At 45.2% G+C, this 21,991-nt stretch overlaps 2 protein-coding genes across 2 annotated transcripts in view; one reads left to right on the forward strand and one right to left on the reverse strand.

The window, feature by feature from the left end:
* Nucleotides 1-4,457: 4,457 nt before the first annotated feature.
* On the reverse strand, nt 4,458-18,409 carry Ina (internexin neuronal intermediate filament protein alpha). The gene is made up of 3 exons (XM_069994313.1): nt 17,287-18,409; nt 7,804-7,928; nt 4,458-6,377 (listed from the first exon to the last, which is right to left on the reverse strand). The coding sequence occupies exons 1-3, from the start codon at nt 18,349-18,351 to the stop codon at nt 6,068-6,070; spliced, it is 1,500 nt and encodes a 499-aa protein (XP_069850414.1). The 5' UTR covers nt 18,352-18,409; the 3' UTR covers nt 4,458-6,067.
* Nucleotides 18,326-21,991, forward strand: part of Nt5c2 (5'-nucleotidase, cytosolic II) — a 148,346-nt gene continuing 144,680 nt past the window's right edge. Inside the window, exon 1 of the mRNA XM_069994265.1 lies at nt 18,326-18,411. The gene's annotated coding sequence lies outside the window, so the exon portion shown is untranslated. The remainder of the gene's footprint in view (nt 18,412-21,991) is intronic.

Genomic DNA, 21,991 nt, shown 5'->3' on the forward strand with positions numbered 1-21,991 from the left:
AGGGCCCACAAAGCTCACCTCTCAGATATTTCCATTTTCAATTATTATTTACTCTCAGATGCATCAATTAATTTAATTTTCTAAGGGGAAAATAAATTCTTACTATTTAGATTTTTTCAGGACCTTGGAGATGGCTGATAATATAACAGTTGAAAGCCATGGTAGGTGCTCATAAGTTAAGCTACATTTCTACCTGCTTTTGTTCTTTTTTCTACTTTTACATCAAAGGTGATTTCTGACATTTTCTCCAGCCTCTATGTTGAAATCTACTCTTACTGGATTTGGCTTCTGTCATCGCCCTAAATGTCTCTTCTCACTAGGGCATCAGGTACAGTATATTTCAGTGACTGTGTGTGTGTGTGTGTGTGTGTGTGTGTGTGTGTGCCATGCACACACATGTACCAGTTCTGGAGCTTGAACTCAGGGACTGGGCACTGTCCTTGAGCTTTTGTGCTCAAGGTTAGCACTCAACCACTTGAGCCACAGCACCACTTCTGGCCTTTTTGGTAGTTAGAGAGTCTCACAGCTTTCCTGCCTGGACTGGCTTTGAACTGCAGTCCTCAGATCTCAGCTTCCTGAGTATCTAGGCTTATAGGCATGAGCCACTGGAATTTTTTTTGATAATTCCATAAATTCCCTGGAGTGAGGTTTACATAGCATAAAATCAAAGTGAATGATTCAAAAGCTGAGTGTTGTGGTCCATGCCTGTGACCCAGCAGCCTGAGCTAAAGAGCAGTCTCTAAATAAAGAACATAAGGGGTAAAAATAGTGGTTAGTACACTTTAAATATTTTGCAGCCATCCACTCTAATTTTCTCTAAATTGAAACCCCTATTCTCTCTAAAATGAAACCCCAAACCGATGGATGTTAGTAGCTCACTCCTGTAATCCTAGCTACCCAAGAGGCTGAGATCTGAGGATCAAGCTTCACAGCTAGCCCAAGCAGGAAAGTCTGGACTCTTTATCTCCAATTAACCACCAAAAAGCCAGCAGTGGAAATGTGGCTCAAGTTGTAGAGTGCCAGTTTGATAGAAGCCAAGCAGAAGCAGTTCAAGCCACAGTCCTCACAACAAAAAAAAAAACAAAAAAACCCCCCATATTCAGTGAATAGTCACGCGCCATTGCTCCCTCTCCAGCTCTGACAACAATCCACTGTTAATGCTTGTTTTTCATTCCAATGGGCTTTGCTTTTTGTTTTTAAAGTTTTAGCAAAGATTTATTTTAGTACAACAGGGTTAAAGGAGAAATAGAAAAAGAAATATTCCCCACTCCCTGTGGCAAATGGAAGTTAAAGACTCAAAATAACAGAAACAGAAGGGACCCTGGTTAGACTTGCCAAGGGCCTCTGTACAGAAAACCTGCAAGTAAAGCCTGGTGAGGAAAAGGTGGAAAAGTAGATAAGAAGTATACCCGCTCCCTAAAGTAGGCACTTTAGAAAAAAAATTGGCGGGCTGGGAAGGTGGCTCAGTGGTAGAATGCTTGCCTTGCATGCACGAGGCCCTGGGTTCGATTCCTCAGCACCACATAAGCAAAAAAGAAAAAACCGGAAGTGGCACCGTGGCTCAAGCGGTAGAGCGCTAGCCTTGAGCTGAAGAGCTGAGAGATAGCGCCCAGGCCCAGAGTTCAGGCCCCACGACCGGACCAAAAAAAAAAGAAAAAAAAGAAAAAAAAATTGGCAGTACTGCTGTTTGAACTTAAGGGCTTGAACTTGGTAGGTAGGTGTTCTGCTGAGACATGCCTCTGCTGCCCCTCCCCTTTTTGGTGGTATTGGTTTTGAATTTAAGGCCTTATGCTTGCCTGGCTGGCACTCTACCATTTGAGGCACACCTCAAGTCCAGCTTTTTGATAGTTATTTTGGAGACAGAGTCTCACAGACTTTCCTGCCCAGGCTGACCTCCAACTAGTATCCTCTAGAACTCAGCCTCCTGAATAGCTTAGACTACAGGCATGAGGTACCAGGGCCCAATTTATGCTGGTTACTCTTGAGATAGGGTCTTGTTGTTTGTTATGGCATGTGCCTGGGCCACTATCTACCTGATTCAGGCTTCCTGTTGTGGATAGGAAAACAGGACCTCGCACCATGCCCAGATCTCAGTTGAAGAATCTTGCAAACTTTTCTGCCTAGGATGGTCATGAACCAGATCTTCCCAATCTCAGCTCTGAAATAGTTAAGATTACAAGGTGTGAGCCACCTGTTCCTAGCTCAAGTAGGCACTTTTTTTTTTTTTGGTCATGGGGCCTGAACTCTGGGCCTGGGCGCTGTCCCTCAGCTCTTCAGCTCAAGGCTAGCACTCTACCACTTGAGCCACAGTGTCACTTCCAGCTTTTTCTCCATATGCAGTGCTGAGGAATCGAGTCCAGGGCCTCATGCATGCAAGGCAAGCACTCTACCTCTAGGCCACCATCCCAGCCCAAGTAGGCACCTTTTAAAAAAGTTTTTTAAGGGGCTGGGAGGTTGGTCAGTGGTAGAGTGCTTGCCTCAAATGCATGAGGCCTTGGGTTCCATTCCTCAGCTCCACATAAGCAACCCCCCCCCCAAAAAGTGGTGCTGTGGCTCAAGTGGTAGGGTGCTAGCCTTGAGCTGAAGAGCTAAGGGACAGTGCCCAGGCCCAGAGTTCAAGCCCCATGACCGACAAAAAAAAAAAAGATTTTTAAGCTGGGCATCAGTGGCTCACGCCTGTAATCCTAGCTACTCAGGAGGCTGAGATCTGAGGATCATGGTTCAAAGCCAGCCAGGGCAGGAAAGTCTGTGAGTCTTTTTTTTTTTTTCTTTTGTTTGGTCATGGGGCCTGAACTCTGGGCCTGGGTGCTGTTCCTCAGCTCTTTAGCTCAAGGCTACCATTCTACCACTTGAGCCACAGCGCCACTTCTGGCTTTTACTGCTTTTGTGGTGCTGAGGAATCGAAGTGCATGCAAGGTAAGCACTCTACCACTGAGCTACCTTCCCAGTGAGACTCTTCAATAAACCACCAAAAAACCGGAAGGGCACAGTGGCTCACAGTGGTAGAGTGCTAGTCTTGAGGGAAGAACTGAGGGACAGTGCCCAGGCCTAGAGTTCACGCTCCATCACACACACACACACACACGCACACGCACACACACACACACACACACACACACACACACACACGCACACACACACACACACACACACGAAGTTTTTTGAGACAGTCTTTTTTTTTTTTTTGTCGGTCGTGGGGCCTGAACTCTGGGCCTGGGCGCTGTCCCTCAGCTCTTCAGCTCAAGGCTAGCACTCTACCACTTGAGCCACAGCGCCACTTCCGGCTTTTTTCTTATGTGGTGCTGAGGAATCGAACCCAGGGCCTCGAGCATGCAAGGCAAGTGCTCTACCACTGAGCCACCTTCCCAGCCCGAGACAGTCTTGCTATGTTGTCCAGGCTGGCTTCAAATTTCAATTCTGCATCAGCCTTGTGAGTGCTGGGACTACAGCATATACCACCACTATCAGTAAGCACTTTCTTTTATGCAAAGGAGCAACATCAGGAAGGCATGTGTTTGTGAAGTGGGATACAAGTCAATGGTCTGAATCTCAGGTCTGCTATTTGATGTGTGACATTAGAAAAGGGTCCTAATCTTGTCAGTCTGAGATTGGGCTTCTTTATATTTATTTATTGTTGGTTGTGGGGCTTGAACTCTGGGCCTGGGTGTTGTCCCTCAGCTCTTCAGCTCAGCGCTCTCCCACTTGAGCCATAGTACCACTTCTGTTTTTTCTGGTGGTTTATTGGAGATAAAAGAGTCTTACGAGCTGAGTGCTGTTCATGCATATAATCCTAGCAAGAGGCTGAGATCTGAGGATTGAAGTTTGAAGTCAGCCCAGGCAGAAATGTCCATGAGACTCTTACCTCTAATTAAAACCACCAGAAAGCTGGAAGTGGAAGTATGGCTCAAGTGTAGCATACCAGCCTTGAGTGGAAAAAGCTAATGGATAGTGTCCAAGCCCTGAGTTCAGGCTCTAGAACTGGCATTAAGTTATTCTGGGATCATTGGTCTACTTTTCAGGCAGACTTTCCTACCATCTCTTGGACTCATTTTGTTGTCGTGTTGTAACAGGTGATATTGCTGGCTTCCCTTCCCCTTTCTTCCTTTTTTCGGTCAGTCGTGGGGCTTGAACTCAGCCTGGGCACTGTCCCTGAGTTCTTTTTGCTCAAGCTAGTGCTCTACCACTTTAAGACATAGTGCCACCTCTGGTTTTCTGGTACTAACGAGATAAGAGACTCATGGGCTGCCTTTGAACCACAATCCTCAGATCTAAGCCTCCGGAGTGGCTGGGATTACAAGCATGAGCCGCCAGTGCTCGGCTGCCATTCAATTCTGAATGTTTTCCATGCTTAGAATTTTCCATATATGTTCTTGGATTAGTCAGAACTAGATGGCCTCCTGAACTCAAATAACACTACCCAGCGTAATAGCAGAAACCACACAACACAAGTTCCATAGGTGGATTCAGAGGACTTTTAACTTATTTTACTAGAGTCTTACAGTAAATGTGAGGCAGAAAGACAGGGACCGGTCAGGGAAAGGAAGAAAAGTGTCTTTCAAGTTCCTTGAGTTATTGAAGCAAGTGTGAGAATGAGCAAGTTCAGCAAAGCATCATGTGTGGCAGGGCAACTTCACTCTGACAGCACTGAGCACTGCCAGGGAATGAATCCTGCATTAAAATTGGTACATGTGGCAGACAGGGCAATGTGATGCCACACGGTTGAGCAGGTGAACAGCTGACTCCCTGGACTGTTCTCTACCTCTCCAGATGGGAAAGGAAACCTGTTAACTGAGCAGCAAACCATGCAGCAAACTGTTGGGAAGACTTGGAGAAGAGAAAGATCTTTTTTTTTCTTTTTTAAATATTTGCTGGTGGTATTGATTGACCAGAAGTGGGTTTTTTTTTCTCCCTTTTCCACTTTTGGACAGTAGCATTGTGACAGAATAGCCTACACTTAGCACTCTTAAAAGGCATAGGAGAGTGGAAGCAAGGCCTCTTGTGGACCTAGAGCAGGAAACCTATCAGGAAGGGAATTCATGGATCCTAAAGGCAAGAACATGGGAAAGCTAACTCTACACCACCACACAGGAACTGACACAGAGGAGACCCTTGGCCTTTTCCATTCCTAGAAGAACTCACTTCTTCTAACTTACACTACTAAATCTAAGGTCAGCTTAATCACAGCTTGGGATGACTATTATCGTGCTTCTAAAGCTAAAGTGAAAAGCTACATTCTTTGAAGTCATTTCCCCCCTAATTAAGTAGATTTAAATAAGCCCAAAGCCTAAAATCTAGGGAGTGTTTTCATCATTTGTCAGGGGAAATCCTAAGAATTCATCACTGCCATTTTTTTAAGCCTATAAATTTAAAGACACATGAAATGGGCAGGGATCTCATTACACAAATCACAGAAATGGTGGACATGCATCTAACTTTATCGAATGAGCAAAGAGGGTCAAAGGGAGAAAATTCTGAGAAGTTCACTGTGTTTTAAAAGGGGAGAATACTACACTAGCCTTTTCTTTTTCACCCGGATGGAAGAAAAAGAATACATGAAATTGAGGGCAGTGGGAAGGAAAGTGTCCATTAACAAACACCTATCATTTGTAATTCAGTTCTATTGGTTGAATTGGATGTGGATCATCGGTTTATCTCTGGCAGTGATCTTATGGTTGGGTATCTACAGTATGACTACTACATAGCTTGGCAATGGCTGGTTAGAGCAGATAGAAGTTTCAATTTCATTCAGAGGATGACCAGGACCACTTAGACTTAGCACCTTCATGTGTTCTTCTATACCTGAAATCTTCCATTACTGAGAAGCCTAAGCTTTAGCTGAGAAAGCTGTATTCTTAGATAACTCTTCTGTGATTGCTCCAGGACTGCAGTTTGATCCCATCTAAGGGGTGGTTTTCTATCAGACAAAGTAAGTATGTAATACTAAATATGAGAAGCCTTGAAGTTGCTAAGGAGTGGTGACAGGTGTTGCGGTTCAGGAGTAGGCTGGTTAACAAGTCAAATGCATATTATTCCCCCTTAAGCATTAACACTTTTTTTAGCAGCAGGATTATATTTTTTGGCTTGAAATGGTGCTCTCTTCTATATTTGACTTCTCAGTTTTCTTAGTAGATATTACTGTCTCCTCCAATATTTCTTCAAAAGTTTCCCCTATCTGAGAGGTTTTCTTAGAGGCTACCTTAGAAGCCTCCTCCTCCTCTTCCTCCTTCTTAAGGGACAGCCCAGCAGATGAGACTTTGGAGCTTGTAGAACTGAGGACTCTAGAAGAGAGCAGGTAGCTTGGATTGGGGAGTGGATTCAGACCGGAAATGCTTAATCCACTGGTGCTAAATCGTGTCTCCTCGCCTTCCAGCAGCTTCCTGTAAATCCAACAGAGAAAAACTCTCAGGAAGTCCACTTGTTAACTAGAAAAAAATAACTAGAAAAATAAAATAAAATGTAATTCTCCATTCCCTGTTCTTTATTTAGATTCCCAAGGACTTTATACAATTAAGACTAGTAATGTTGCATTCCAAGGCTCAAAAGCTATTGCACATGCGTGTGCGTGCATGCACACACACATACACACACACACACACATCTTCAGGATCAGCTACATTCAAACTATTGTCAAAGGGAAGCCTGTCCTACTCACAAATATGTTCCTGAAGGAAAACCAAGAACCCGCCCCCCTTGGCCACATCACACCCATTTTTGACAATTGGAGTCTACTAAGTTCTAGGGAGAAGTAATTTTTCTAATTTACACTTTAACTGCTACAGGGATAAAGAGGTGCTAAATCCATAAGGGAGGTAGGAATCACTTAATGCAGCCTGAACTTGAGATCTGTCATCCTTCCATGAATAGGAATCCAGAGAGAAATGTCAGCTTTCAGGGTGGGGGAAGGATATGCAGCACTGGGGTTTGAGGGTTTGAACTCAGGGTTTTAGTCTTGCCAGGCAAGCTACTACCACTTGAACCATACCCCCAGCTAACTTTCAGGACTTTTCTAAGTAGATAAACCTTATTTTAAAACTTACAGCCCAGTTATTTATTTTTATTTTATTTATTTCTTTTGCCAGTCTTAGGGCTTGAAATCAGGCTTGAACACTGAGCTTCTTTTGCTCAAGGCTGGCGCTCTACCACTTGAGCCACAGTGCCACTTCTGGCCTTTTCTAAATAGTTTATTGGTGGTAAGAGTCTCAAGGACTTTCCTGCTCCAGGCAGCTTCAAACCATGATCTTCAGATCTCAACCTCCAGAGTAGTGGCATGAGCCACTGGTGCCTGGCATGATGATTTTTTTTTTTGGTAGGTTGTGGGGCTTGAACTCGGGGTCTGGGCACTGTCCTTGAGCTTTTTCTGCTCAAGGCTAGCACTCTACCACTTTGAGTCACAGCACTACTTCTGGTTTTCTGGTGGTTAATTGGAGATAAGAGTCTCACAGACTTTCCTTCTCCAGGCTGAATTTGTATCTCAATCTTCAGATCTCAACCCCTGAATAGCGGGGAGTACAGGTGTGAGCCACTAGTGCTTGATCTGATGAATTTTTATTTTAACCTCTGGGTACCTCCATTAACCCCGTTAGCCCTTAGCACTATATCCCTATTAGCCCTTACGGGCAATATTCTGGGACTAGTAAGGTGAAGGTGGTAATATCCAAATAGAAGGCAAGTGGGCAGGAAAGTGATGTGCCTCTTCATCCTTCCTCACTGATTGGAAATCAGAGACTATAAGAACTTAGTAGGCAGGTAGCCCTGCCCTGGGACGGCATGTGCTTTGCTTGGGTGAGCTTGATTCAGGAGTACCTGTAAGCTGCTATCTCAATGTCTAGGGCCATTTTGACATTGAGCAAGTCCTGGTATTCCCGAAGGTGGCGTGCCATTTCACTCTTGGTGTTCCTCAGATCATTCTCCAGCTGACCAATGCTATCCTGAAAAGGGACACATCCAAAATACTTAGGCCAAAGTAGTTGAAATTTGTTCAGACAGATTCCCACAAGACAAAGATTCTTCACCCTGATAGTAAAACCACCAAACAAATTAATAAAATACTTACATCCAGATCTGTCTAACAATCCTGATTCTGATTCATTTGCCATGGGGTAGGATCTGAGCATCTTAGATGCATGACAAGGGTGGAAACTTCTACCACAAGGCACATATAGTTCTCTCCCTCATTTTGATCATTTCCTGGAACTATGCTGTTCAATCACTTCATGAAAGTAATGTGGTGATACATGAAAGTGATATGATAAGGATGAAGCAGAAATGTTACAAAAAAGGAGTGGTCTTTTTCAATTCAAATGAAAACACTTGTAATATACATATATATGCATACATATGTATGCATACATATGTATGCATATATACATCTACCCACAAACATACACTAAGTTCATATGATGATTTGTCTCCAAATTCTTCCAGGTATACATCAAGGCATGGAAAATAAATGAAGGCATGAAGATAAATTTTTGATCATTGAACAGCCAGAAGGATCTCTTAACAAGGGCTAGGAATGTAGCTCAGTGGTAGAGCACTTGCCTAACAAGCAAAGTCCCAGAGTTAGGACCCCAGCACGCACATGTGCACACACAAACCAGCAAATAATATAACTCTCCTCCAATAGATTTTTTTTGTTTTTGGTTGGACGTGGGGCTTGTACTCTGGGCCTGGGCGCTGTCCCTCAGCTCTTTCGTTCAAGGCTAGCACTCTACCACTTTTGCCACAGTGTCACTTCTGGTTTTCTGGTGATTTATTGGAGATAAGAGCCTCACAGACTTTCCTGTCCAGGCTGGCTTTGAACTGCAATTCTCGGATCTCAGCCTTGTGAGTAGCTAGGATTACAGGTGTGAGCCACCAGCACCTGGCTCCTCCAATAGCCTTGCAATAAAATCCAAACCCCTCAGTATGACCCAATCACCTTCTCTTAGCTCAGTCTCATCCTCCTTAACCTTTTGTTCCCTTCACATAACCAAATTCATGGCTATCCCAGACCCATTAGCCTTGCAGCTTCCTCTGAACACCCTGTAGTGTCTTTATCTGACCTGTTCCTCATCATAGAAGATTCAGCTCAGTCTCTCCAATGTAAATACTCTCCCTCCACCAATCTAGCACCTTATTTTACCTCTACCTGGAGCAACTGCTAGCCCATGCAGAAACTGTGGGAAAATTAGAAAACACTTAAAGAAAAAAACTTACAAGAAGCCATTCTGCGCTTAGAGTTTGTTACATGAATCATTTTGTTTACTTATGTCCTAGTTTATTTTTGATCACTTTATAACACGTTTTCAGTCTCAGCACTGACATTTTAGACAGGATAACTCTAGCCTCTAGCCTCTATATGCCAGAAACACGTAGCCTCATTCCTGGTTGTGATAAAGGAAACTGTAACTAAGCTGGTGAGTGGTGATACATGTTTGTAATCTCAGCAGTCTAGAAGCTGAGGCAGGAGAATTGAAAGCAACCTTTTCCAGTTCACCCCTAGAAGCCCAGGTTCTAGCACAATGCACACTGTAGATGCTCAATGAATAATATAGTTCAACAAATGAATGATGCTTTGCAACTACTTTTTTTTTTTGTCAGTCGTGGGGCTTGAACTCTGGGTCTGGGCACTGTCCCTCAGCTCTTCAGCTCAAAACTAGTGCTCTACCACTTGAGCTACAGTGCCACTTCTGGTTTTCTGGTGGTTTATTAGAGATAAGAGTCTCACAGACTTTCCTGCCCAGGCTGGCTTTGAACCTCAATTCTCAGATCTCAGCCTCCTGAGTAGCTAGGATTACAGTCCTGAGTCACCGGCACCCAGCTATAACTACTTCTTTACTTATGACCTGAAAAGCTGTGAGCAAATAGCCCATCTAATTCAGCTGCACGTTTGTAGACCAAGAGCTATTTTTATGAAAAATGAATGTTGATGAACAAATCAGAAACCCCAACAAAGCAAGTATTGAAGGCCTCTTTAATTCCCTTGGAGTAGGGGTAATGCAGCAGTGCTAGAAGTTCAGTTGATAGGTCTAGAATTGCAAACTGCCAAATCAAGAGAATTTTCAGAAGGAATTAAAATTCATGACACCTACCTGTTCTATAAATGTTGATAGGAACAATGCAAAGGAGAGTCTCTCTTGAATCTTGAGTGCACAGTGAAGAATAAAAGGCAATGAAAGAAATGCCTATGATGCAAATACTTCAGAATGAAGAGATCACAAGAATGTAATAGGATTTTTGAAAATTTGTGTATTTATCCTTTATTTGTTTTGCTTGTACTGGGTCTTAAATTCAGGGCCTCACATTCTTGGCCAGTTTTCAACTTGAAAAAAAAAATTGCCAGGTGCTAGTAGTTCAAACCTGTAATCCTAGCTACTCAGGAGACTGAGATCTGAGGATTGTGGTTCAAAAAGCCAGCCCAGGCAGGAAAGACCAGGAGACTCTTATCTCCAATTAACTATCAGAAAGCCAGAAATAGAGCTGTAGCTCAAACTGGTATAGCACTAGTCCTGAGCAAAAGAGCTCAAGAACAGTGCCCAGGCTCTTAGTTCAAACCCCACAACTGACAAAAAAAAAAAAAAAAAAAAAGTTGTATTTAAGTAGTTGTACAAAGGAATTTCAATTCAACATTGAAGACCAGTTTTACTTAAGGCTGGCATTCTACAACTTGAGCCACACCCGTGCTTCTGTTTTTTTGTTAGTTAATTAGTGATGAGTGTCAAAAGGTTCATCTTCCAGGGCTGGCTCTGAACTGTGATTCTCAAATCTGAGCTTCCTTACTATCTAAGAGTATAGGTTAGATCAATCAGTGCCTGGCTTTTTTTTTTTTTTGAGATGGAGTGAGGACCTGTGTAGCCCATGGTGGCCTTGGCTTTGAGCTCCTTCTGTCTCATCCTCTCCAGTTCTGTGATTACAACAGTGTATCCCCATATTCAACTTCTTCTTTTTTTTTTTTTTTGGTCGGTTTTGGGGCTTGAACTCTGAGCCTGGGTGCTATCCCTGAGCTCAAAGCGAACACTACCACTTCTGGTTTTATGGTGGTTAATTGGAGATAAGAGTCTCATAGACTTTCCTGCCTGGGCTGGCCTTGAACCCCAATCCTTAGATCTCAGCCTTCTGAGTAGCTAGAATTACAGACATGAACCACCAGCACTCGGCTCATATTCAGCTTCTTAAAACAATTTTTACCAAGAAATTTCACTTGTTGTTTGCTGCTTGAGGCTAAACTAACCTACAAGCAAGTCTGCTAGTGATGCATTAGGGGTTAGGCAATTTTACTATAGCAATGGGGAAAAGTGTAGAGCAAGAATAAAAGGAGAGGGCTGGGATGTAGCTCAGTGGCAAAGCGCTTGCCTAGCAAGTGCAACGTCCTGGGTTCGATCCCCAGTACCAAAAAAAAAAAAAAAAAGACAAGACAAGAATAAAAGGAGAAAGAGGAAGAAATACTATTTTTACACAGAGGAACAGGAAGAGATGCTTTATGAGAAAGAGGGCTTATTGTCATCCTTTGGTTGTATATTTTGCCCTGGCACTAATACCCAATATTAGTACTCTATATTTGATTTTTTAATCCTTTATTTCTATATATGGAAAATGATTTTTTTTCTGTGTGTAGTCTTTTCTGAGATACTTCAAGTTAGGATTTTGGTTTCCCATTCTCCACTTTAGTATGTGATTCTGATAAAGTAGTCATGGCATACAAGAAGTACCTAAGAAATATTAGTGATTTTAACTATTGTTAAAAATGTATCATGTGACTCTGTCCTTTTTTATGACATGGACAATTTAATCATAAGCTCTCCCTATAACTTTTAGGTAGATAAGAAATAAATATGTTAATGTAATATTATGTATAACAAAACTTTAATATGAGCCTGCTCTATATCACTTAAAGCATAAGGGTTTTTTTTTTTTTTTTTTTTTGTCAGTTGTGGGGCTTGAACTGTAGGCCTGGGCACTGTCCCTCAGCTCTTCAGCTCAGGATTTCTGGTGATTAATTGGAGGTAAGAGTCTCACAGACTTTCCTGCCTGGGCTGGCTATGAACTGCAATCCTAAGATCTTAGTCTCCTGAGTAGTTAGGATTACAGGCAGGCTGAGCCACCAGTGCCCAGCAAGCATAAGATTTTTTTTTTTTTTTTTTGTCGGTCATGGGGCTTGAACTCTGGGCTTGAGCACTGTCCCTCAGCTCTTCAGCTCAAGGCGAGTGCTCTACCGCTTGAGCCACAGCGTCACTTCTGGTTTTCTAGTAGTTTATTGGAGATGAGTCTCGCAGTCTTTCCTACCTGGGCTGGCTTTGAACCGAGATCCTCAGATCTCAGCCTCCTGAGTAGCTAGGATTACAGGCGTGAGCCACCGCCCCAGCTCAGATTTTTTTGGGGGGTCTGGTCATGGGGCCTGAACTCTGGGCCTGGGCGCTGTCCCTCAGCTCTTCAGCTCAAGACTAGCACTCTACCACTTGAGCCACAGCGCCACTTCTGGCTTTTTTCTTTTTGCTTATGTGGTACTGAGGAATTGAACCCAGGGCCTCATGCATGCAAGGCAAGCGCTCTACCACTGAGCCACCTTCTCAGCCCCTCAGATTTTTTTTAAGGTAACAATTTTCAATTAAAAAAAAACTTTCTAAAATGATTGACATCCTCCATTCACAATTAGTAAATATAATGCAACCTTTCTGGGCAATTTAAGATATCCATGAAAATAATGGATTATTTTTCTATTCTTTTTATCTTTTAAGTCTATCTTTTAAGACTATATATTTCTCCCCTAAATGGCCTCAAAGAGCAGATGTACATTGATATTGCTGCTTACTGGTTTTTGTGTCCTGAGAGGTGGCCTGATGGGACTGCTCTGGTTCCTGACAATGCCTGAGTCGTCTCCTGCTATAGGCTTGAGACCCCCCCCCCCAAAGGAAGCATTTTTGAGAATCACATGAAGTAAGAATGATTATGTGGAGGGCACTGGCAGAACCAACTTCCTAATAGGTGATTTAGCGATAAATGTTTTATCTCATATTTCTTAAAAATAGAGTTATTTTGTTTCACAGCTGTGTTTTCTGAATAAGAGGTTGATGGAGAGCTGAGTTCTAGCCAGATGAGATTTCCTTATACTTTTATGTCATAAAACTCACAGGCCTATTTTATGGATCAGAGTAGGCAAAAAGCACAGTTCAACTCCTTTCAGGAGTAACTGTAGACCACTGTTGGTAATAGCTCATCTACTCTGGTGTCTTTGTTTGTGTTCTCCTCCCACTAGGCTGTGCCTTGCATTGCCCTTCAAAAGCCCTGCCAAAGATGGCCTCCAGCTCGAAAAATGAGCAGAGCACTGCAGTCTGCCCCCTCCCCCAACCATGCAGCTGCTGCTGTCTTTAGCCTGCAGGAACAGGGGAGAGGCACACCCTGCTCCAGCTGGGGTCTCTCCTAAGACAGCCAAGACGACTGCTGAGCATCTGGCCCGTGCCTGGAAGAATGCAGGCTGTAAGAAAGCCACACTAGCATCTGTAGTAGAAAAAGGGAAATATACACGGTGCTGTGGATTTCATAAACTTTTTGAGGAAACACTCAGCCAGCCAAGCAGTATTGAGTACCATACAGTACTGATGGAAAGGGGCTATCTCTATGCTTTGTATAATCAGCCAGGTAAGGTAAGAGGGGTTTTAGGTGGTTCACTACACACACACACACACACACACACACACATACATACATACATATGTACATCTACACATGTATATATGTATGTTAAATATATATGGATGTACTACTTCACAAAAATATGTGCTTTAAGTCATTGTGCTCCAAAATGAATACAAGGCTGTCTAGATATGGCCCTTTCATCAAAAATACATATTTCTGGAGAATTATGGAAAGTGGTGATATAGATCAAGATGCTTTGTACACACAAATTGACATGCTGAATTGAAACCCCTTTGTATACCATTTAAAGATAATGTAAAAAATGACTAAAGAAAAGGAAATGCATATTCGTAGCTCCACCTCTGAACTCCTGAATCTGTTCAGTTAGGAGTGGTCCTCGCAATCTTTTTGTTTAAGCTCTCAGTTGACCTTGGTGTGTCAGTATGCTTGGGGACCACTAGTTTAATTTATTTTTATAAAGGAGTTATTGTGGTGGCACAGGTGACAGTAGCTAAATGCAACAGGGAAGGGCAAACAAAGCAAAACCCAGATTAAATAGCTTTAAAAATACAAAGATCAAATGTAGCTTTTTTTCTTTCTTGAACCTTAATTCCAGAAATAGATCTATCAAGCTATTGATTTATACGCAGCCATTTCCATCTCCAATCTCCCAGGGGTCAGACCCTTCCTGCTATTTAATTAGGCTGCACTCCAATCTCATATTGGAGGGAAGAGGGCAGCCTTGGCTTGTCTCCCTGGAGAGCATTAACCAGCAGTGATCTTGAGTGTTCAGCAAGGTTTTTCAAGGAAAGCTCTGGCTTTCTAAGACTGACTACAGTTCATATCTGAGACCCCCCCCCCAGTATCCTCCAAGAAGGTCTTTGAACAGCATTAGTACAGTTGAGACTCTAAAGATGGTGAAGCAGCTAGCTCTGTGGGGATGGGAAACTTCTCTGTCAGAAATGAAAAATCCTTCAGCTTTCCAATTAGGATGGCTGCATTTGGCTTTTGAAGACAATAGTCCTAGCTCTTTCTAAACCTCCTCTTGTCCGGTTCACGTTCTCACATACTATTGTGTACTTACTATGTCACCTTGAATCATTCTTTATCCTTTCTCAAGTGTAAAAAGCTGTCTCCTCAAATAAGCTGTCATCTCTCTGGGGCAGGGAAAGCGAGACTTTAATGGGGCCTTTCTGTGTCTCAGAGAGGGTTACTTAGTTAGCAAAGGAAAATGGGCCTACCATTAATTCCTGAAGGTGAAGGAGAGCAGTTTCCCATTACTGCAGTGAAAGTGTGTGTAGGGCGGGGAGGGGAGTGGGGGGGTGGGAGTGAGAGGGCAAGAAAACAATGGGTAATTTTCAGGGTGGAAAGGAGGTTTTTTTCACCTTGGTCAGTACACTGAGATTGTTTTCGACCAGATGCTAGGTAAGCCCCACCCAGTCTCAGGTCCCAACAGGGAGGAAATTCTCTTTTCTGTTGTCTGATCTCTTCTCCTCCCTCTAGTAGGCCCACTGAGACGCTGAAGGCCACAGCGGGTGAGGATAGCACTGCAAAGCTGCAGATGCTGCACTTTCTGTTGGTTTTTGTTCTCTGTAGACCAAGTCTGGATGACACTACTATTGTCTAACACTGAAAGCCTTTTACTGCAAAGGAGCCCAGGCTTGGTGGAATGTAGAATCTAAAACAAGCAAAATGGGGACATAGAATAGCCCAATTTGGTGGGCAAATTTGTGTAATGGATTTTCTTTTTCTTTTTCTTTCAGAAGACCACTGAACTGAACTCAGGGTTCTGGAAGGAAACATGAAGTCTTAATTAATTAAGTCTTAATTGTATTGTTCAGGAGGTAGACCACATAGTGAAAAGTTCAAGTTACAGAGCTTGAATCCGAACAGGAGTATTTATTTGAATAATACTGTAATGTCAAATTAACCAATTTAACAATTCAAGCAGGCTTTTCATCCTTTATCAAATGAGCCATTTGTAATGAATAGTAAATAACCTTAACATAGCAATTATTTAGCTTCTGACAAAAACAGTGCATTTGAGATTTCATGCCTTTTTTTCAATTTTTCCTCTTCAATAAATATTATTTTATATGATCAGAGACACAGAGGCATTGTGCCTTTGTATCCTTCCCCTCACAGTATCCTCCTTTGGTCTCACTGAGAGTGAATGCCTAGAGTCTTGTATCTTGGTTCTATTTTATTAATGTTCCTATACCCTATTAATGTTGTCAAACATAAACTTCAAACCTAGCTAGAATACACTACTGAAGTTTCTAACGTATAGTCATTCAATTAAAAAGGCTTTATTGTGTCAGGAAACTGAACCACACTATTTTGGTTGTTTTCCACATTATTTTGGTTCTCTTCAATATTTTCAATTCACCCTGCCTCTGTGTTCTTTGTACTTATCAACCGAAAATGTTCTATGTAGTAAGCCTGAAGATGCAGTGGCCTTTGTTGAAAGGAAAGATCCAATCAATACCTGCACCAGAGTAAAGGGCCTTCACCAGAGACAGGTGAGGGAAAATGTTGCCTATAACAAAGAAACCATCTTCCTGATTTGTCCTGTGCACTTAACATGGAAAAATGTTAAGGTAATTGGAATTTGCAAGTGAGGCCTCAGTATGGCTGAGCAGATTAAGTGGTTTTTGTTAAGTGTTAAGCCAACCATGAAAGTGAAAATTGATGCTGCCCACAGGGTGACCTCTGATCGCAGGTAGCCAAGATGGATGTGTTAGTAACGCAGGGGGGAGGGGTGAAAAAAAGCAAGCAGTTAATTGCCTAGAGATTCCTAACTGGGACACGAGATGAGAGACATTATTTCTGAAATGGGAGGAATTCCAGATCAGCACCATAGACAGCGCCCTGACCTAGTCCAACTAGTGAAAAGCCATCTAGTGTAAAGCTTTCTCTGGGAAGATATGTCCTTCGTAGGTTGACGGCAGCGAACAGTGTGCGTTGGGGAGTGGTGGGGCGGGGCACTTGTTAATAGTTCACTCGCCATCCACCTCAAAGGTTCCCCTCTCTACCTTAAGGGCAAATGTCCAGAAATTGGGATTGGGGTCTTCGCAGTTCCTGGCTTTGAGCAATAAACAACAACTCTGAAGCACACAGAAAGCCTTTCAAATTCAGACAAGAAAGAGAGGAGGAAGGAGGGGGGAGAGAGAGCAAGAGAGAGCGAGAGAGAGGGGGAGGGAGGGAGGGAGGGAAGTAGGGAGGGAGGGAGGGAGAGAGATCGCGAGAGAGCGCGAGCGAGCGCAAGCAAGCGAGCGCAAGAGCACTTTCTGGGACCACGGAGAGGCTGCGACTTGCCTCCAGTGGCCTCACTCCTATTGGGAGTAGGGAATTGTTTTTCAGGTCGCCAGGGTGTGTTTATCCGCTTGCTGAGAAAGAGACGTCCTTTTAGATTTTTCACACTACACAAAAAGCTTTATTTAGAAACTGGGCTGGGAAAGTGAGTTTCTGGGCAACTAAATTCACAGTAAAAAGCTGTACAGCTTGTGTGTGTGTGCGCGCGCGCGTGTGTTTGCCCACGCCTCCAGTGGAGACTCCACTCTCCCCTCTCCTCCCACACCCTTACTCCCCACTACGGTTTTACAGGAAGTGCAGATGTGCGGGGAAAGAGCACAGGGCGTCCCTTACCTATGAGGTGCTCAGGGCCCTTACCTGGTAGCCGGCCACCTCGGCACTGTGCCGCTCCTCCAGCTCCAGAATCTGCCTCTCCAAGGACTCATTGGCCCCGCGCAGGCCCTCGATCTCGATGGTGCGCGCCTGCAGCTGGCGCCGGTACTCGTGGATCTCCTCGCGGCTGGCACGGATGGCCTCGGTGCTGCGTGCCGCTTGCTCGTTCAGGTTGGCGAACTTGGACTTGTACCATTCCTCCGCCGACTGCAGGTTCTTGGCGGCCAGAGACTCATACTGGGCGCGGATCTCTCTCAGAGCCGAAGTCAGGTCGGGTTTAGCCACAGCCACGTCCACCTCGGCCGCGGCCTGCGACGACGCCTGCAGCGTGGCCAACAGCTCGGCAACCTCCTCGTCGTGCACCTGGCGCACGAAGGCCAGCTCGTCCAGCAGCGACTCCACCTTCTTCTCCAGATCCAGGCGGGCCAGCGTGGCGCCGTCCACGTCGCGCTGCTGCGCCTTCAGGGCGCGCTCGGCGCCCTCGCGCCCGCGGCTCTCCTCTTCGCAGCGCGCCCGCAGCCGCTGCACCTCCTCGGCCAGCCCGTCGCGCTCCAGGACCGCCTGTGCGCGGGCCGAGCTCGCCTCCTCCAGCTGCGCGCGCAGCTCGCGCAGCTCGCGCTGGAAAAGCTCGCCGACGCGCGAGGGCTCGGCGTGGCGCTGGCGCAGCGCGGCCAGCTCGGCCTCCAGCGCACGGTTCTGCGTCTCCAGCTGGTGCACCTTCTCGATGAACACAGCGAAGCGGTCGTTAAGGCCCTGCAGCTGCTCCTTCTCATTCGTGCGGATGATCTTGTACTCGTTGGTGCGCGCCGCCGCCTGGCTCAGGTCCAGTCCCTCGGACGCCGGGAGTCGGCGGTAGGCCAGACCTAGACCGAGCGACGAGGCCCCGGAGCAGGCGCCTGAGGAGGCCACGTTGCAACGGGACAGCGACTGTGAACGGAAGCTGCCCGGGCCACCGGCCCCGGAGAGGCGCGCAGACAGGCGAGAGCCATCCCCGAACACCTTGCGGTAGGAGGAGGAGGAGCACAGGTAGTGCTCGGAACCGAAGCTCATGGTGCGGGGGGATTGGGGCCGTGTGTCCGGCTGCGGCTGAGTCAATCCAGGATGCGAGAGGTGCGGCAGACTGGGCGCGGTGGGGCGGTGCGCACCGGGTTTTAAAGCGCGGGGCCGGGGCGGTGCGTTGGGGGCGGAGCTTCTGCTCTGGGTCCGTCGCGGAGAGGGAAGAGGGGCGCCCAGGAGCGGGGGCGGGGAAGCTCGGTGACTACCGCAGCCGTGCGCTCAGGGCGCAGGGGCAGCGCGGTGTGCGTTAAGAGCCTCTCGCCGTGCGCAGCGCAACTCCCCAAGATCCGATCATGATGGAAAGTGACCAGAGGAGAGGGGGGACGCCTGGACATCTGCGTTTACGAGCCAGAAACCCCAAGACTCTGTGTCTCGTGTCTCTGGACTGTGTCCTCCTTTTGCCTCTCAGCGGGGAGAGCAGGCTTTCTGTAAGGCGTCTTCTACGCCCATCTCCATTCCAGAGTTACCGAGAAGGAAGTCTGGGTTTTCCAGGAAGAGTAAGGGGTCCTCAGAGCGAGGCCCTGTCGCCTCCCTCAGGCGTCTCCGGGGCGCCAGGGCGGGGTTGAAAGTGGGTCTATGCGGCTGAAAGAAAGCTTCCCTCCAGATCTGCAGCTCCGAGGGTGGGAGGGTGTGCAGAAAGCCTGCGGGGCCGGGAAGTACGTGAGCCCTAGGGTGTAGGGGGGGAGGGGGTGGTAAAGAAAAAAAACAAAACAAAAAGGTGGGAGAAAGAGGCCCAGATCTGCAAATAACAGAAAGCACTCGGAATTATTGGAGTTCATTAACAAGGCACAGGGATGGAAGGCTGGAGAAAGGGGGGGGGGTACAGAGATTTGTTTTTTTTTTAAACGCTGTATTTTATTGTTGTTGCTGCTATTATTCAAAGCTCTATATTTCAAAACATTTCAGAATGGTGGTGGTGGTGGTGGTGGTGGTGGTGGTTGAGTGTGTGTGTGTGTGTGTGTGTGTGTGTGTGTGTGCGCGCGCGCGCGCGCGCGTGCACGCGGGGCTTGAATTCAGAGCCTGGGCGTTGTCCCTGACTTTTTTGCGCAAGGCTTGCACTCTACCACTTGAGCTACAGCTCCATTTCCAGCTTTTTGCTGGTTAATCGGAGAAAATCTCAACCGCGATCCTCAGATCCCAGCTCCTGAATAGCTAGGATTACAGATGTGAGCCCCTGGTGCCTGGCTTTATGCTGACTTTTTCATGTCCACTGTGCCCCTCTTTGACAAGTGTGAATTCATTACCTGTCTGGCCCTGTAGGTATTTGGGGTTCAGTCAGTCTTCTGGTTCTCTTGGCTCTGCTAAGCCACTTCCTAAGTTTAGTCAAAATTTCAGGAGTGGGGAAGAGCACTGATGACTGAGCTGACCTTGCTGCACAGTGAAAAGATAGATGTGTGCTAGGTGATGGATGCTTATCTCCAAGCTTATTGTATCACTCAGGGTGGGAGCTGGCTTTGGAGAGGCAGTAGGAATTCCCTTTCAGTTATACTTCACAGTCTGAAGTCCTTTGTTTACTCTTGGAAGATCTTGTATTTCTAGGATAAGCTTAATTTCACTTTATGGGGTAGGGAATTGCCTAGAGAAGCCTCCAAAGGAAAGGACTTTGGAGTATATCTCTTGGTTTTGGGCTGGATGTGGAAGATGGTCAGGCCTTGACACAATCTGTTTTCTCATAGTGCACCAAAAACCTAAATTAGGCTCAATTAGGATGTCTTTGGACTTATAAAGACCCAGGCTGGCGAAGGATGGAAGAGTACCTGCCAGTCATTGTGCCAGCACTTGTGCATAGTGTTTTTTTTTTCTTTCTGGCCTCTCTTCAAAGCAGGGAAACACCCTGCCAAAGGTCACTAGCAGCAAAGACCAACATAGGTTCTTTCATCACTACAGAATTCTTCTTACCCAATGAGACTTGCTTATTTCTATGCAGCCATAGTAGGCTAACGTGGGCTTCAAAGAGTTATGACCAGTAACTCATTAGCAAGTTACTTGTAATTGGAAGAACACTGGACTCAGGTGATGGGGTTCCATTGTGCCTTCTGTCACTTAGTAAGTATGTGGGGTTAATGACACCTACTTCCCCAGGGTTATGAAAGATTAGGTTGATGAACATGGAGCCTACAATCTTGGATAAGAACTTATTGTCACTATCATTGTCTTTCAAGCGAAAGGATGTTGCTTCATACCCACCAGAAAGAGGATATGAATTAGGTTTTGTGAGAGGAGTACAGGATACTATCCACTGCAGTGTGCATGCCAGGGCTTCACAAACTGCCCCTTGAGGAACAGAACACAGTCAACCTTGATTGTGGTACCCACCTGAGTATTTCAAAGTGGAAACAACATAGACAATCAGAAGCTCTACTTTCTGGGTTATAGTTCCCATGTAGTTCCAACCCTGTTACACAGGACTACTAAAAATCATCAGAGTGTCTTTTTTTTTTTTTTGCCACTCCTAGACCTTGAACTCAGGACCTGGACACTATCCCTGAACTTCTTTTGCTCAAGGCTAGTATTCTGCCATTTGAGCTGCAGTGCCACTTTTGGCTTTTCTGTTTATGTGGTACTGAGGAATCAAACCCAGGGCTTCATGCATGCTAGGCAAGCATTCTACCACTAAGCCATATGCCCAGCCCTCCAAGACATTCTTTAACCTTTCCATATTCCAATAGAAGCAAGCTCCTCAAAGACCAGAGTCTACATAAAGCAGAAAAAGTAAAGCAACAACAAAGCAAAATACAACAAAATGTCAATGGTCCTGGGAAATGTGGAGAGTGGGCTGCAGTTTGCATTATCTCACAGCTTATCTGAGCTTTCTCCCTGGATTTCCTCCCCTTCTTTTCCTTGATATCCTGCCCCCAAATCCAGATGTTTGGTTTTAATAATTTCAGCACAGAGCTATCATCTTACAAAGGAGTGATCTTGGCTGAACCACAATATATAACTCCTTCCAACTGGCCACATTTCCTGAAAGAGTGCCCTGGCCCTGCCAGGATGGTGTCTTCCTCTTCCTCTAGTGGTGCACTCAGAGCCACAGACTTGTTGCTCTGTCAGTCCCCAGTTCTCCATCATGCCACATCCTCCCCAATCTCTCTGCGGCATTTGACAACACTCACCACTCCCCTTGGTCTCAAGGATTTAGTTGGTGGCCTTCAGCTCTTTCTTCATTTTTAGATATTAGCTGTCCCACAGGCAGGAATGCTTTTGGCAAAGTTCTTTCCCTGAGAGAGTTAGTTTTATATTGTAGTTAATCCTAACCATGTTGCCTTGAATGCATTACTTGCTGAACACTAGTTTACTAATCTGTAAAATTGCCATCAAACTGTCTACCTGAATGGTCTCCAAACCAGATCTCTGGTTGATCATTAGAATTTCCTGAGAGCATAAATTCAGATTCCCAGGTCTTATTCAGGATCCATTCTGAAATTTAGATTTCAGAACTTTTGACCCACCTCTCATGAGATTATTGTGAGGTTTAAATGGCCAGCTAAGCCATTTGAGACCCTTAGGTCGAACCCTCAGTACTAGCAAAACAAATGAATAGAATAGAATAGAATAATAAAGTTTCTGTTTTTTTTTTTCTTTTTGTCCATTGTGGGGTTTAAACTCTGGGCCTGGGCATTGTCCTTCAGCTCTT

The sequence above is a fragment of the Dipodomys merriami genome, unplaced genomic scaffold (assembly GCF_024711535.1).
Source record: "Dipodomys merriami isolate MVZ:Mamm:240054 unplaced genomic scaffold, mDipMer1.0.p SCAF_102, whole genome shotgun sequence".
Classification (NCBI taxonomy): domain Eukaryota; kingdom Metazoa; phylum Chordata; class Mammalia; order Rodentia; family Heteromyidae; genus Dipodomys; species Dipodomys merriami.